The sequence below is a fragment of the Pipistrellus kuhlii genome, unplaced genomic scaffold (assembly GCF_014108245.1).
Source record: "Pipistrellus kuhlii isolate mPipKuh1 unplaced genomic scaffold, mPipKuh1.p scaffold_m20_p_2, whole genome shotgun sequence".
Lineage (NCBI taxonomy): Eukaryota > Metazoa > Chordata > Mammalia > Chiroptera > Vespertilionidae > Pipistrellus > Pipistrellus kuhlii.
The window spans coordinates 121,462,138-121,476,112 of record NW_023425515.1 but is presented as its reverse complement, the minus strand read 5'-3'; the positions used below and the strand labels follow the sequence as shown (position 1 = coordinate 121,476,112).

At 39.6% G+C, this 13,975-nt stretch overlaps 1 protein-coding gene across 1 annotated transcript in view; it reads right to left on the bottom strand.

Annotated features, from left to right (window-relative positions):
• Positions 1–5,608: 5,608 nt before the first annotated feature.
• Positions 5,609–13,975, bottom strand: part of CAP2 (cyclase associated actin cytoskeleton regulatory protein 2) — a 138,448-nt gene continuing 130,081 nt past the window's right edge. The window contains exons 12-13 of the mRNA XM_036446144.2: positions 10,903–11,043; positions 5,609–7,025 (exon numbers count right to left, since the gene is read on the bottom strand). Coding sequence (XP_036302037.1) covers positions 6,942–7,025; positions 10,903–11,043 — 225 coding nt within the window. The 3' untranslated portion in view covers positions 5,609–6,941. The remainder of the gene's footprint in view (positions 7,026–10,902; positions 11,044–13,975) is intronic.

Below are 13,975 nucleotides of genomic sequence, written 5' to 3'. Positions count from 1 at the left end.
CTTTTCTTCTATGTTTTAGTTTTATTGTCATATATTTTAAGACTGACTTAGGTAATGTTTACTGTTAAGATTCTCAGGTTTCCATTTTACCCAAATAGAGAATTAAGTCCATAAGACACTGTAAAAACAAATATCTTCTCTATTTTCAGTTCTAATAAGATTAGTACAAGTAATCTTGTTAATGATATAATTTAGATTTTTTTATATAATGTCCATGATCTTCTCTCTTTTTTTTTTTTTTTTTTAACTCTATTGTTATCACTATTACAAATGTCTGCCATTTTCTCCACCTTTTCTCACCCCCAACCTGCCCTCACCCCCCTTCCCTCTGGCCATCACCATACGGTTGTCTGTGCCTATGGGCAATGCATATATGTTCTTTGGCTAATTCCTTCACTTTCTTTCATCCAGTCCCCACTAGCTTCCTCTGATAGTTGTCAGGCTATTCCATATATCCTTGCTTCTGTTTCTATTTCATTCATCAGTTTATTTTGTTCATTATATTCCACATATAAGTTAACGGTATTTAGATTTTTAAAAAAAATATATTTTATTGATTTTGTACAGAGCGGAAGGGAGAGAGATAGAGAGTTAGAAACATCAATGAGAGAGTGTCATCGATCAGCTGCCTTTTGCACACCCCCCACCGGGGATATGCCCGCAACCAAGGTACATGCCCTTGACCGGAATCGAACCTGGGACCCTTCAGTCCCCAAGCTGACGGTCTATCCATTGAGCCAAACCGGTCTCGGCTAGATATTTTTATATCAATTAAAATTATTTTCCCTACTCAATCTGTCCAAGACAGAAGAACATATTAGAGTATACTATTATACTTTCATAATATATTTTTATTGATTTCAGAGAGGAAGGGAGAGGGGGAGGGAGACAGAAACATCAATGATGAGAAAGAATTGATTGGCTGCCTCCTGCATGCCTCACACTGGGGATCAAGCCTGCAACCCAGGCATGTGCCCTGACTGGGAATCAAACCGTGACCTCTTGGTTCATTGATGGACGCTGAACCACTGAGCCATGCCAGATTCTCCTACCCCCAAATTATGCAGCCAGTAAGTGATAAAACTATCATCCATTCTTTCAACCATATATTAAACTGTCTCATCAAAATGTTTATATAACTTTATATACACACTAAATATAGTTATTTTAATTGACTGAAGTTCAATAAAAAATGAAATTCATGCAAGGGGCTCAGCCCTTGCAGCTGCGGTGGCTTGCCTCAGCCCTTGCGGCCCCCTGCCTCGTCGGAAAGGTCATCTGGAAGGTCGTTCGGCTGTCCAGTCTAATTAGCATATTACACTTTTAGTATTATAGATGCTCATTTACTTACTGTATTTGTACATCTTTTCAAATCTGCTGAAGGAATTTCTGGTGAGTGGACCAGTAAATCAGAGAGTTCCTTAGGTGGCATATTGGTTTTGGCCGGTTAAATTTCTCTGATAAGTAAATCCAAATAAAGTTTATTTCTCATGCAACTACCCAGGGCAGGTTCAGATCCGTGAGTGGCTGTTTTCCATATTGTGACACAGAGATCCAGGCTAACTTGTTCTTCTTGCATAACCAGAGTATATTGTCATTTGCATGATTGAAGCTGGATGTCATGTCCAGGATTTGGTTGGAGGAAAGGAAAGGGAACATGAAGAAAACATACTTTAACGGACTGAATCCTGAAGTAGGATTTATATTGCTTAACACTCATAATCCTTCAAGGAGTATCTAGTCATGTGGCTATTGGAAAGAAAATAGATTTTGATGGTCAGCTAGTGACTGCCATAGGCAGTTTTGTCGCAAGTTTGTTTTATCATATTTAAAAAATTTAAAAACATAATTATATAATTTTTGAAGAATTACATGTTTTTATTTTTTATTTTTATTTTAATTTAAAAAATATATTTTATTGATTTTTTACAGAGAAGAAGAGAGAGGGATAGAGAGTCAGAAACATTGATGAGAGAGAATCATCGATCAGCTTCCTCTTGCATAACCCCTACTGGGGATACGCCCCCAACCAAGGAACATGCCCTTGACCAGAATCGAACCTGGGACCCTTCAGTCCGCAGGCTGATGCTCTATCCACTGAGCCAAACCGGTTTCGGCAAGAATCACATGTTTTTAAATGTATCATAGGTATTTGTCAAATGGACACACTCCTTTGATAGATGATAGATCCAGAACAGAAACCAGGTATGACTCCCAGGCCAAAGCTCTTTCTAATTAATGCAAGACCTACTTTACTTTTTTGAAAACTTAATGAAATATGAAGACATTTTTTTTCCCTGGTGAAGCCAAGTCCTGAGTTGTTGAAGAGAGACTTATTTCTGAAAACTATAAAGTATGGAATTAATTTAATTTGAGAAAACAGTTGTCTAGCTTTTTGGCAGAAGCAGCCTGCAGAATGTAACCCGTATTGCTGGCACACTTATTACAGTTGCTAACAGATGAGAGAACATTTTGGTAACTGTAGAGAGCCAGATTTTAGTTGTTAATGGTGGGACATCACTCTCTGAATTCCACAGCCACTGAATGGGCTTACATTAAAATATTCTTTCTTTATTCTTCAGACACTTGCATATCAGTGGTGACTGAGCATATAGGAAAGTGCTGACCACTTACTTGGTGAATTAGAACAGGTAATTTAGATTTCCAAATAGCATTTATTTTTAAAAAATCATACATAATTTATTTATTTTTGCTTAAATTACTCAGATAAATATAAAAATCTCTCTTTTAATTCATCATTGTAGTCAGAGCTAACCAAGTGAGATTTTTAATGGTGGAGAAAATTTCTGGTTATTTCAGCCAACTTTTCTCTCTCAGGATACGGAGAATATATATATATATATATATCTACTCCTTTAATACCACATTACAATAAATTTATATTCTTTTAAAAACATACATATCATATGTGAATCTTATAAAATATTTCTCTGGATCTCTATACATCTTCTAGTAATGCTACAGGACAATGTCTTTAAGTATCCATGAAGGAATAGATTTTTATCATGCTTGATTTCAGAAGGCAATCACTTCCCTGGAACTGACCATCTGCATCAGCCTAACTCTTATATTTTCTCTTTAGCTTTTAAATTGGATGGGCAAGAATACTCTGTGGACACTTGGAGTTAAGAATTTGGAGAGATGCCCTAGCCAGGTTGGCTCAGTGGATAGAGCATCGGCCTGCGGACTTAAGGGTCCCAGGTTTGATTTCGGTCAAGGGCATGTACCTTGGCTGTGGGCATATCACCAGTAGGGGGAGTGCAGGAGGCAGCTGATCGATGTTTCTCTCTCATCGATGTTTTAAACTCTCTCTCTTTTCCTCTCTGTAAAAAATCAATAAAATATATTAAAAATAAAAAAATAAAAAAATACATCTCATTAACCTTTTAAAAAAACAAACAAAAACAAAAACAAAACAAAACAGAATTTGGAGAGATGGGCTCGGATTGGGGATGTGGATTTGGAGTCATCTACATTGAGGTGATAAGTTAATGAGCATTTGAGAGGGGGAAAAAGCAGAAAGGAGAGAAAGCAGAGAAGTTTATTGTATATCGAAGTCAAAGGGAATTTAATAAGAAAAGGGCAACATCAAGACTTTTGATGAGGAGGAATGAGATAAAATGGGATTCAGTGACTTTTGAGAGTTTTAGAAATGTGGGTATAGGAGAAGCCAAATTACAGTAGTTATAAGAAGGTGTGTGTGTGTTTTAGTCCTTGCTTCACCTCTAACTGGTTGCTTGTCTAATGTCAAATTTCAAATGTCTAATGTCCAGAACCTTAGCCTTTCCATTTTTAAAATGAGGGGATTCCTTAGATAAATTATTCTAGATTTTAAGAAGTTGAGGTAGACATTTTCAATAAGTGAAAGTGAATGACTAAAACTACATGTATTTCCTACTAGTTCTAGAAAGAATTTATATGAATAAGAAGTGGTTAGTACCAACTACTCACTTTAAAATATCTTGCTGTGAAAGGAAGATTATCAGTAAGAAGCAGATTATCTAATGGAGTCAGTATTATCAAAGAAAGATTTTTAAAGAAAACAAAGGTTCTTTTGGCTTATTTAAAAAAACATTTTGTTCCTATAAAATGATACTTAGTAATATGATAAAGTAAACAGATCCTTGCACTTAATTATTTTTACTGACATTTATTCTAGCTTTGATACTTTGTGAATTTATATGACATGCAATTCTACTAAGTATGGACCCCTCCCTCTCTCCTCCCTCCCTTCCTCCTTCCCTCTTCCTCCATCCTTTTCTTCCTTTTTTAACTCTGGTGAGTGCTATTTTATTTAATAACTAGAGGCTTGGTGCACGAATTTGTGCACAGGTGGGGTCCCTCAGCATGGCTGGTGATCAGGGCAGATAGGGGCTGTCTCACCCAGTCCCATTAGGGGCCAAGCGGGGCTGGCTGGCTGTGGGAAGGGACTGTGGGATGTTGGCTGGTGGTGTGTGTGTGGGGGAAGGGGATTGCAGGAGGTTGACCAGCGTGGGAGTGCACTGATCACCAGGGGGCGCTCCTGCATTGAGCTACCTGTCGACTGGTCATTTGACCATTAGATTGATCAATTGCTTAGGCTTTTTATGTATATAGATGTAGCATGTTCTTTTTAGAGTTTTTTTTTTTCCCAGTTAAATTTTTCCTCCAGAAGTTTATTTGTAAATTGATCATAAAAGTTATTTATATTTATATTATACATTAAAACATACAATATCTATCTATATATAAAAGCTTAAGTGACTGTTCAACTGTTCGACTGGTCGCTATGATGTGCACTGACTGCCAAGGGGCATACGCTCAATGCAGGAGCTGCCTCCTGGTGGGCAGCACCACTCAGCTGACCAACGGGTACCAGACGCCAGGCTCATGGCTGGCGAGCACAGCTGTGGTGGATGAACATCTCCCGTGGACACTCCCTCTGCATGTCTCTCCCCCATCCAGAGCGGGACTGGGATCAGGACCAGCATGGGGACTGACTGGGTGTGAGACTGGCGGCTTCTCAGCCATAGGCACACTAGTGTCGCCTTAGGATGGGCATGAGAAGACTGCAGCGGAGAGGCACTGAGCCTATACTGAGTGGCAGCAGCGGCAGGTGCGGCGGGGCTGGGATGAGCAGGAGTGGCATGGCGCCCAGCCAGGACTCGGGCTCCTCCCCAGCTGCCTGCGGCTTCAGTACTACTACACCCCACGGGGGATGTTGGACTGCTGGTTTCGTCCTGATCCCCACAGGCCACGCCAGGGGACCCCACCTGTGCACGAATCCGTGCAACGGGCCTCTAGTATATAATACTTATAAATTTGTTTTTTGGGGTGTTTACATTAAGATCTATGAGGGAGGTTTTCTCAGTGAAGAGACCTTTACTTATAAAACAAGTCTAGAATTTCCTGACTGACTTTTCCAGCTACAGATGGCTTTATGTGATATGTATCTTGGAGAAGCCATTCTTTAGGGAAGGTGAGGGCATGCTGGACACATTCTTTAATTCAACCAGAAAGACAGCTGTCTTTCCTAAATCTGACAGATGAGCAAGAGGCAAATCAAAGGAGAAACAAAGAGCCTTAACACCCAGAAGTCCTCACAGCATTTAAACAATTAGAATTTTACTTTATTTCAGAATAAGTTTACAGTTGAAAAAAAGATATTTACTAAAGCGACAACATTATTTATATGGACAAAACTTTTATTGCAAAACCTTGGTACAGGAGCATTAGTAATTTAAATTCTATATAGATATAGAGATATTTTAAAAAACAGAAAGGATGTATTTCAAAAGCTGTAATAGGCACAATATATATGCTTGTGTTTGGTCTGCAAGCATTATACTATAACTCAGTATATGTGATCTAAGAGGTTGCAGATTTCCAGTGCTATGTACTAAAAACATACAAAAGAGTATCATACTATGTTGAAAAAGTATGTACTATCAATACTACAAAGTAGGAGCAGCAAGCCAAACCAACAAACGATTCCTTGGGTTTGGAAGAAGTAATACATTTATGGCTTTTTCATGTTCGTTTTTGAGACTGATTAGCAAGTCTGGCAAGTGGAAAAGAAGAAAAGTGGTCTATAATATAACATTAAAGACTCCACTTACAAGGCATCTGATAATTAACTGGTGCATCATTGGAAAACAAAATTTGAGCTTGATCTTAGTGCAAAATTGTAAGGTATCATACCAGCTTCCACTCATCATTTTTTTGGCATAAAAATCTTTATGCAGAAAAGTGAAAGTTTTCCAAATAACAAGTGGAAATATTTAAGATAGATCATTAGAAATGAATTTTGGTTTTTATGTAGTAACTCTAAAGAATACAGGTGTCCCAAGGACCAAGAAACTGGGTAGGGTCCTTCGAATGGGATTTTCTTTTGTTCTGTAAAAACAGGGGTTGAAATATGTATTCATGTTGACAGTGTATCCATGCTGATAAAGGTGAACATGTGGTAAAAATAAGAAAAAAAAGGCAGATTTTCAGAGCATACTACTATTACATCATGTTGAAATTGTCTAAAAGGTAAAAATGTACATCTTAGATTCTCGAAGGTTTTATTTTCCAGCTAACAATGAAACATAAGTGCAAAAGTGAACCATGCAATATTTTTACCTATCAGCTATTGTGCTAATGATATGAAGGGAACAGAATTCTTTTTTCCCCTTTAAATATATAATGCTCACAAGTTATCATTGGAACTCAAGTCATACACAAAGGCAAATCATGAAGAAATGTTAAATATTTCAAAATGCCCATGAAAGCATGCCAGAAAGGATGCTGTTTCTATAGCACAGAATTGTTCGAGGCCATGGCTAAAGCAGTAGGAGCTACTGCAACTTCTATGTCTTTAATGCTGCTTTTTTTGGGGGGGAGGGGGGTGAAAAGGAAGGGGTGATTCAGGTCAGGGGGTCTGGTCTCTCTGGAGGTTAGCCCATAATTTCTGCAGGTTCAGTGACCAACTTGGATCCATCCCATGCAGTCTTGAATTGTTCAGGAATAGGGAATTCTCTCTGGAAAAAGGCAAGGAGAACACAGTTATTTAAGAAGGCTTCCTTTTGCAAACATATGGAAGGCTGATTAGTGTTATATGATGGACAAAATCATTGTATGGAACTGAAGCCTGTATCATGGAGAAGACTTCTATGTCACATGAAGACTTGCACAGTCATGGATCAGCTTTGTGACTGTCTGCCAGCCTCATTATTAAAGCTATGACTTATTAAGAACCATATATATTTGAATCATCACCCAAGAATATTTTTCTATTGATTTTAGAAAGAGTGTAAGAGAGAGGGAAATACAGAGAGAAACATTGATGTGAGAGAAACACATCGATTGGTTGCTTCCTGCACTTGCCTTGACCAGGACCTGGGCTGGGGAGAAGCCTGCAACCTAGGCACATGACCTTGACTGGAATCAAACCTGGGACCCTTTGGTTCACTGAGCCAAACTGGACAAGAACCAGACATTTAAAGAAAAAATATATTTTATTGATTTTTTACAGAGAGGAAGTTGAGAGGGATAGAGAGTTAGAAACATCAATGAGAGAAAAACATTAATCAGCTGTCTCTTGCATACATCCTATTGGGGATGTGCCTGCAACTCAGATACATGCCTTTGACCGGAATCGAACCTGGGACCTTTCAGTCCACAGGCTGACCCTCTATCCACTGAGCCAGAACCAGACATTTTTTAAAGCATTGGATATATGTGAACTCAGTTACTTGCTTACATCCCTGTGAGCTAGATACTGTTGAGAAGCCATCTGCAGCAAACAGAGGCCTGAGATTTAAGCTATTGACTAGATGATGTAGAACAGCCAGATCTGGAAAAGAGAATGACAATCTGCATTTCCAACAAGTTCTCAGGGGCCACTGGGCTATCTGCCTAGTCTTTGGTGAAATATAAAAATATGCTTTAGGTTATGCACAAATCTCTCACCCTTCATCCTGCCACCCTATTCTTCCCATTGTGAAATACATGCACATGAACCACACACACACACACACACACACACACACACACACACACACGGGTGCGTGCAGAATAACCAAAATCAAAGAAGTTCAAACTCTCTCCTTTGCCCAGAAGGTTCTCCAGTCATTTCAGAAGAGGATCACAAAGGAAGGTGAGGAGGAGCAGTCCTTGGTCGCGGCTTCTGTGGCCTCCCTGGACTTCCGTATGCACAACACTGTTGAAACCACAACTGTCTGATAAGTGGATGCCTGTGCTCACCATTGGTGAGTTGTGAAGTTTCGTGGGATACACACATGTGTCCATATCTTCCTAGATGTAGGATCCAACTATTTCCTCAGGAAGAAGCAATAAATCTCATCTATCTATCTATCTATCTATCTATCTATCTATCTATCTATCTATCTATCTAAATGGGAAGGTCCCTTCTATAGTGAGTGATGAATTCTTCTTGAGTGAAACCTGCAATGCAAAGTCTTTTGATGAAGCAAAGAAGCCACAATCTTAATGACCGTGTGTGTGTGTGTGTGTGTGTGTGTGTGTGTGTGTGTGTGTGTGTAGCCAATACCCCTTCTGGGGCTCTTCTTGATGAATAAATAAGGCCAGGTGGAGAATACTCTGGGGTGAAGGCACCTCTTTGATAATAACCGCACTGCAGCTGTTCCAAACATTTTTTGGGGTGTAAAGTGGTAGTGATATGATGACAGATTTCTTTTGGGATGGAGCATGGCTCCCAGATTACAGTGCCCACAGCAGGACTTCTGTATTGCTCCTGTGACCTCCAGCTGGAAAATGCATGCAGAGGGCTGAGGGCAGAAGGCACAAAGCAATTGATGAAGAGAGGGAAGACTGCATTTTCACGCTCAGGTTTTGACCTGTACTCATCCTTCAGATCAGTGGATCCCACTCTTGGCTCCGTACTGAAATTATCTGAGAAGCTTTAACAAATACAGAAGTCTGCGTTCCATGCCCATGGATTGTAGCTTACTTACTCTAGAGTGCTCATCCAAACCCCAATGCTTTTCTTAGCAGATCCAGTCCCCATGCGACTGAGCCTTCTGCTTAAGTAACTGCAAAGGCCAGGCATCTCCCTCATTTTGGCTCGCTTCTCTGGGGCCGTTCTTTAGTGGCTATAGTACCTCAGTAGTTTGTTTTAGGTGGAGAACATGCAAGGAGCCTCCTCTAGCTCGGGGTTAGGTTGGCCATAGACCTAGCAGAGTGCTGGCAGAGTCTTATTTTTTTGCACTTAAATGATGAACTGTTGGCTGCAATCTGTAGGTGTGTCTGGGTAGTGCTGGAGAACTTACTGAGAACTGGGGGAAGGAGATATTAGCAGGCACTCAGTCCTGTTCAAAATGTTCCTGAGTTCAAATAGCCCATAACATTCATTTTCTACTTTTGGTTTACATGATTAATACATAAAGAATACTACCATGTTATTGACCCCATATGGTATTGAGGCTATATTGCCAATGATCACTCTTCTTGTCTCAGTAGCCTGGCTTGTGAAGGCACATGGAATTAAGTAGGTGGATTGGGATTTGAATATTGCAGAAGAGCAGGATTATATTTACTTCTAGAGGCCCAGTACATGAAATTCGGTAGCCCTCGGGGATGTCCGACTGATGGCTTATGTCCCTTCCCTGAAGCCATCAGTTGGACGTCCTTAGCACTGCTGTGGAAGCAGGAGAGGCTCCTGTCACTGCTGCTGTGCTCACCAGCCAGAAGCCCGGCTTGTGGCTGAACAGCACTCCCCCTCTGGCAGTGCACTGACCACCACGGAGCAGCTCCTGAATTGAGCGATTCCCCCTGGTGGTCAGTGTGTATCACAGCGACGGGTCTTTCTGCTGTTTGGTTGATTTGCATATTAGCTTTTTATCATATAGGACAAGCTAAGTGTCTCCATGGATGTTTTGGACAGGATCGAATGTCTTGCAAGGAAAGAACACGAGAACAGTCATGTTGTCTGTCTAAGGTGATTGACCCTAGTGCTGACAGAGGTGTAGATAGTTGATTGATTGACCCACAGGTTGATGGGAGGAGCCTCTACATCCAAACGTGTGCAAGCCATGTCATGTTTTCTCCCACCCTCCCTGCTTCACTGCCCCCTCGCACAGTTAGAATCAGAGGGAATGATCTCAGAAGCAATAAGTAGTGGGAAGCAGTACTTGCTTCCAAACAGGGACAACTGGCAGGTCCACCACACTGGGAATGCAGAGGATACACTTATTTATACTTCCTTTGCAATGTGTGAGGATATCCGCACATGTCTGCCAGAGGCTGCTTTGTTGGGGAAAGGAGGCAAAGGAAATAACGGTGGCAAAATCACGCAGGCTAGTGTTTCTCTGAAGGGTTGCGGGACACAGTGTTGGCTTATTAAAATACAGACTCCCAGCTCCAAGTCTCCCATATGCCCTTTGGGAGCAGGCATTTTCATGAAGCTGCCCAGCGAATTCTTGTGCTGAGTTTGAGAACCTCTGACATTAGAGTAACGGCATACTTTGGTCTACTTATTGTTACTGCACCCTCCTTCCCCACTCTCTTCCCCAAAGCATTTCTCCCTCATTTCTGCTTGCCTCCGCCATAGCAAAGGACAATATTTACTCCTGACCAATGTGAACTCCGATGTATGCTGTACAGTTTGATAAAAGCTAGCCCATTAAGCTAATGATTAGTGAACTGCCTTGAGTCACAAATTTAGGAGTGAGTGTAGTCAAGGAAATTAAGAGGGGAAAAGATATGGATTATATTAGGCAGCTAATTATGTAAAGGCAACTCTCGGAATGCCTTTCTTATCTGTGAATGAGACTACAAATAAAGCTCATAGATTGGAGGCTAATTGAATCAATATCAAAGAAGGTTAACGATGAAGGCTCCAGAACAATTCCTTACAGTCTTTAGAAAGGTACTTACATAATCACCATCCTGAGGGATAAGTATATTCATTTCGGATGACTTGGCACTCACTATCTCACAGTCTAATGCATCTTCACTGAGGTATATGTGGCAGCCTTCTGTTTTATTAATGGAAATGGTTGGCACTCTTCCCATGACCTGAAATAGAAAAAATAATAATCTAAGCAAAGAAATAGAAATTACAATATTCTCAAATAAATACAACACATAGGCCTAACCAAGCGCTAGGAATAGCTAGGCCAGAGCTGGAGGCCGGTTAAAGGCCCGCTCTCCAGGTGGAATTGGTGGGTGTCATTTGGGGACAGAATGAAAGGACCACACAAGGGGATTGTCAAACCCCAGGGTCTCTTTCCTGAGACAAAATAAAGGGATAATTTGAAAACAGCAGCTGAGTGTTGAGAAAAAGTCTCACAACCCTGTTAGTGGATTTGAAACATATATTTGATTTCATGATAAAAAGTAACAAGATGCATTGCCTTTATGTGCTTAAAATTTTAGTTTTGACAAATCTCTGTAAAAGTTGGATAAAAACAAGTGCTAATATTGTCATGTAAGAGCAAAGAAATTATTCTTGTAATTGAGATTTCTCCTGAACCTAAACAAGAATAAAAAAGAAACACTACAATTCTTTTCACCTAAGTCCTTTGCTAGATAAAAATCTCACTGACTGAATCCAAAGCTTAAATGAGATAATGAGGGTCTAGGTATTTTGAAATGTATTAATTTCAGGAGTGAAAACTGGAGACTTAGTTCAAGCCACTCATTGTATAGGTAAAAGGGACCATACACAAGAGGAGGAGATTCTTTGTATTGTTTACAAAAATCTAAGTGCTATAAAAATTTTGATCAGGCTTAAATTTCTCTTTTGCCAGTCAGTTTTCAGGCGTCCCCCAAATCTCCATAGGCGTAGACTGGTCCCCCAAATGACCATATTACAACTCCATAATTTTCCTTTTTCTAATGGTAATTGAACCGATAAAGGCAGCTCCTCTTTCACCCTGAAGAAAAGACTGGGTTGCAAACCAAAGGAGCAACTCCTGTTGATGGTGCAGGTGATGTAAAGAATTCCTTAGGGGGAGTCTAGCCAGGTCACCACACCTTTCTGTTTTCTCCTCTCTCCATAGAAACTGGACACTGATTTGGAATTGAGCCCCAGTACAAAAAAAAAAGAAAAAAAAAAAAAAAAAAAAAAAAAGGCAGAGGTAGTTCAAGGTCAAGTAAGCACAGGGCTTTGCTATAAATAAAATAGGAAAATAATACATATATCTATATTTCAAAAATGTGCCAGCAATAATTGTTTTTGGCAATCTATATTTGTTTATTTCATAATGATGGAGAGCATATACATACTGACCAGGACTGTAAGAATAGTAAAGGAATAAATTGTCAGTGAGTCTTAGGAGATTTGTTTATGAGACCGAGTGAGGCCAGCACATTACGCTAATATGATGTATTTATGTGTTAAACGTTCTGAAACGCCCTGCAAATCTAAAAAGCAAAGTAGAATTTAAGAAATGGCCCCGATGTGGTAGGAATTGTCATTTCCACAGCATTTTGGTCGATACTGCATAGAGTAGATCATATACATGCCCTTCCCCCTGGTAGTCTGTGAACACTTCGAGAACAGAAATTGTTTCTTATCAGAACTGGGCCAAAGAGTAGCTCCTCTGCTGAGTGGCAGGTGACATGTGACCTTGCCCAGGCCAGTGCTCCAGCATTTAATACATGTTTCTGGATTAGTTTTGCTTTTCAAAAATTTATTCCTTCATAAAAATTTCCAAAATTAGATGGAATCCCCTAGTCTCTTCTCTCATAACATTCACTCTTTTCTGGGATAGTTTGCCACGGCCAGAATTGCTGAAATCAAATATTAATTTTGGTCTGTGCCCTTTTCTCCCTTTCAATCTTTTTAACAGTGGTATTGAGGTAAAACTACAAATATAACATTCACCTACTTTCAGTGTACAATTTAATTATATTTTGTGAATTTACAGAGTAGTGCAACCATCACTACCATTCAGTTTTAGGCCATTTTTATCATCTCCCAGATAACCCTGGTGCCCATTTACGGTCAATCCCTGTCCTCACCCCAGGCAACCACTAATCTGCTTTCTGTCTCTCTTGTTCCAGGCCCTTTTAAAACAATGTAGTAAATGTATTAGATAGATAATGACATTCACTTGGTTTGAACACTCAAAAGTTCAGTAAGTATTCAGTAAAATCTCTCTTGTCTCCGAATTATAGATGACATGGCTTACCCTTCCACATTATTTTTAGAAATCCTGACCATATCCTTAAAAAAATATGATATATTTCAAACATAGAAGGAATCTAATAAAATATATAAATACAGATATGCCTGTCAAACAGCTTTATCAGAGTGGAGCATTTGGCATATTTGTCTTTTTTTAGGACTGTAATCTTACAATATCTTTGAAGATTACCACCAACCAACTCATTCACCAACCTTTTTCTCTCCCCAGATTAACTACTCTTCTCAACTCTGCGTTTATACAACCTTCTGTGTCTGTCCCTTGGGTAAAGTGACCTTGAGTCCTCAGAAGCACAACAAACATGTGCATATTGCTTTGCATGTTTCCAGTCTTTACGTGAAGAGACACATTGCCAACATCTGATTCTATAACTTGCATTTATTGCTCAGTGTTGCTTTTGAGATTTATGTTTCTATACTTTTAACTGTAGTTCATACATTTTAACTATTGTACAATATTCTATTAGTGGAATTTATTTATTCACTTACCAGTTAGTGGACATTTAAATTGTTTTTTTAATGCTATGCATGACACTGCAATAAACATTTTTACTCATCTCATGGACATATGTACTAGCGCTTCTTTAGTGTACAGACCTAAGAGTGAAATTGCTCGGTCACAGGCAATGAATGTCTGATTTTATTAAATGGTGCCAACTTACTCTGCACAGTGAGTGAAATAGATTCATTTTCCTAACACCAAGGTATCAGAGGTCCCATTGTTGCACTTCTTTAACAACCTTTGTACCACGAGACTTTAGTATATAGCAGTCCTTAAGCTGCACAGTTGTAATATAC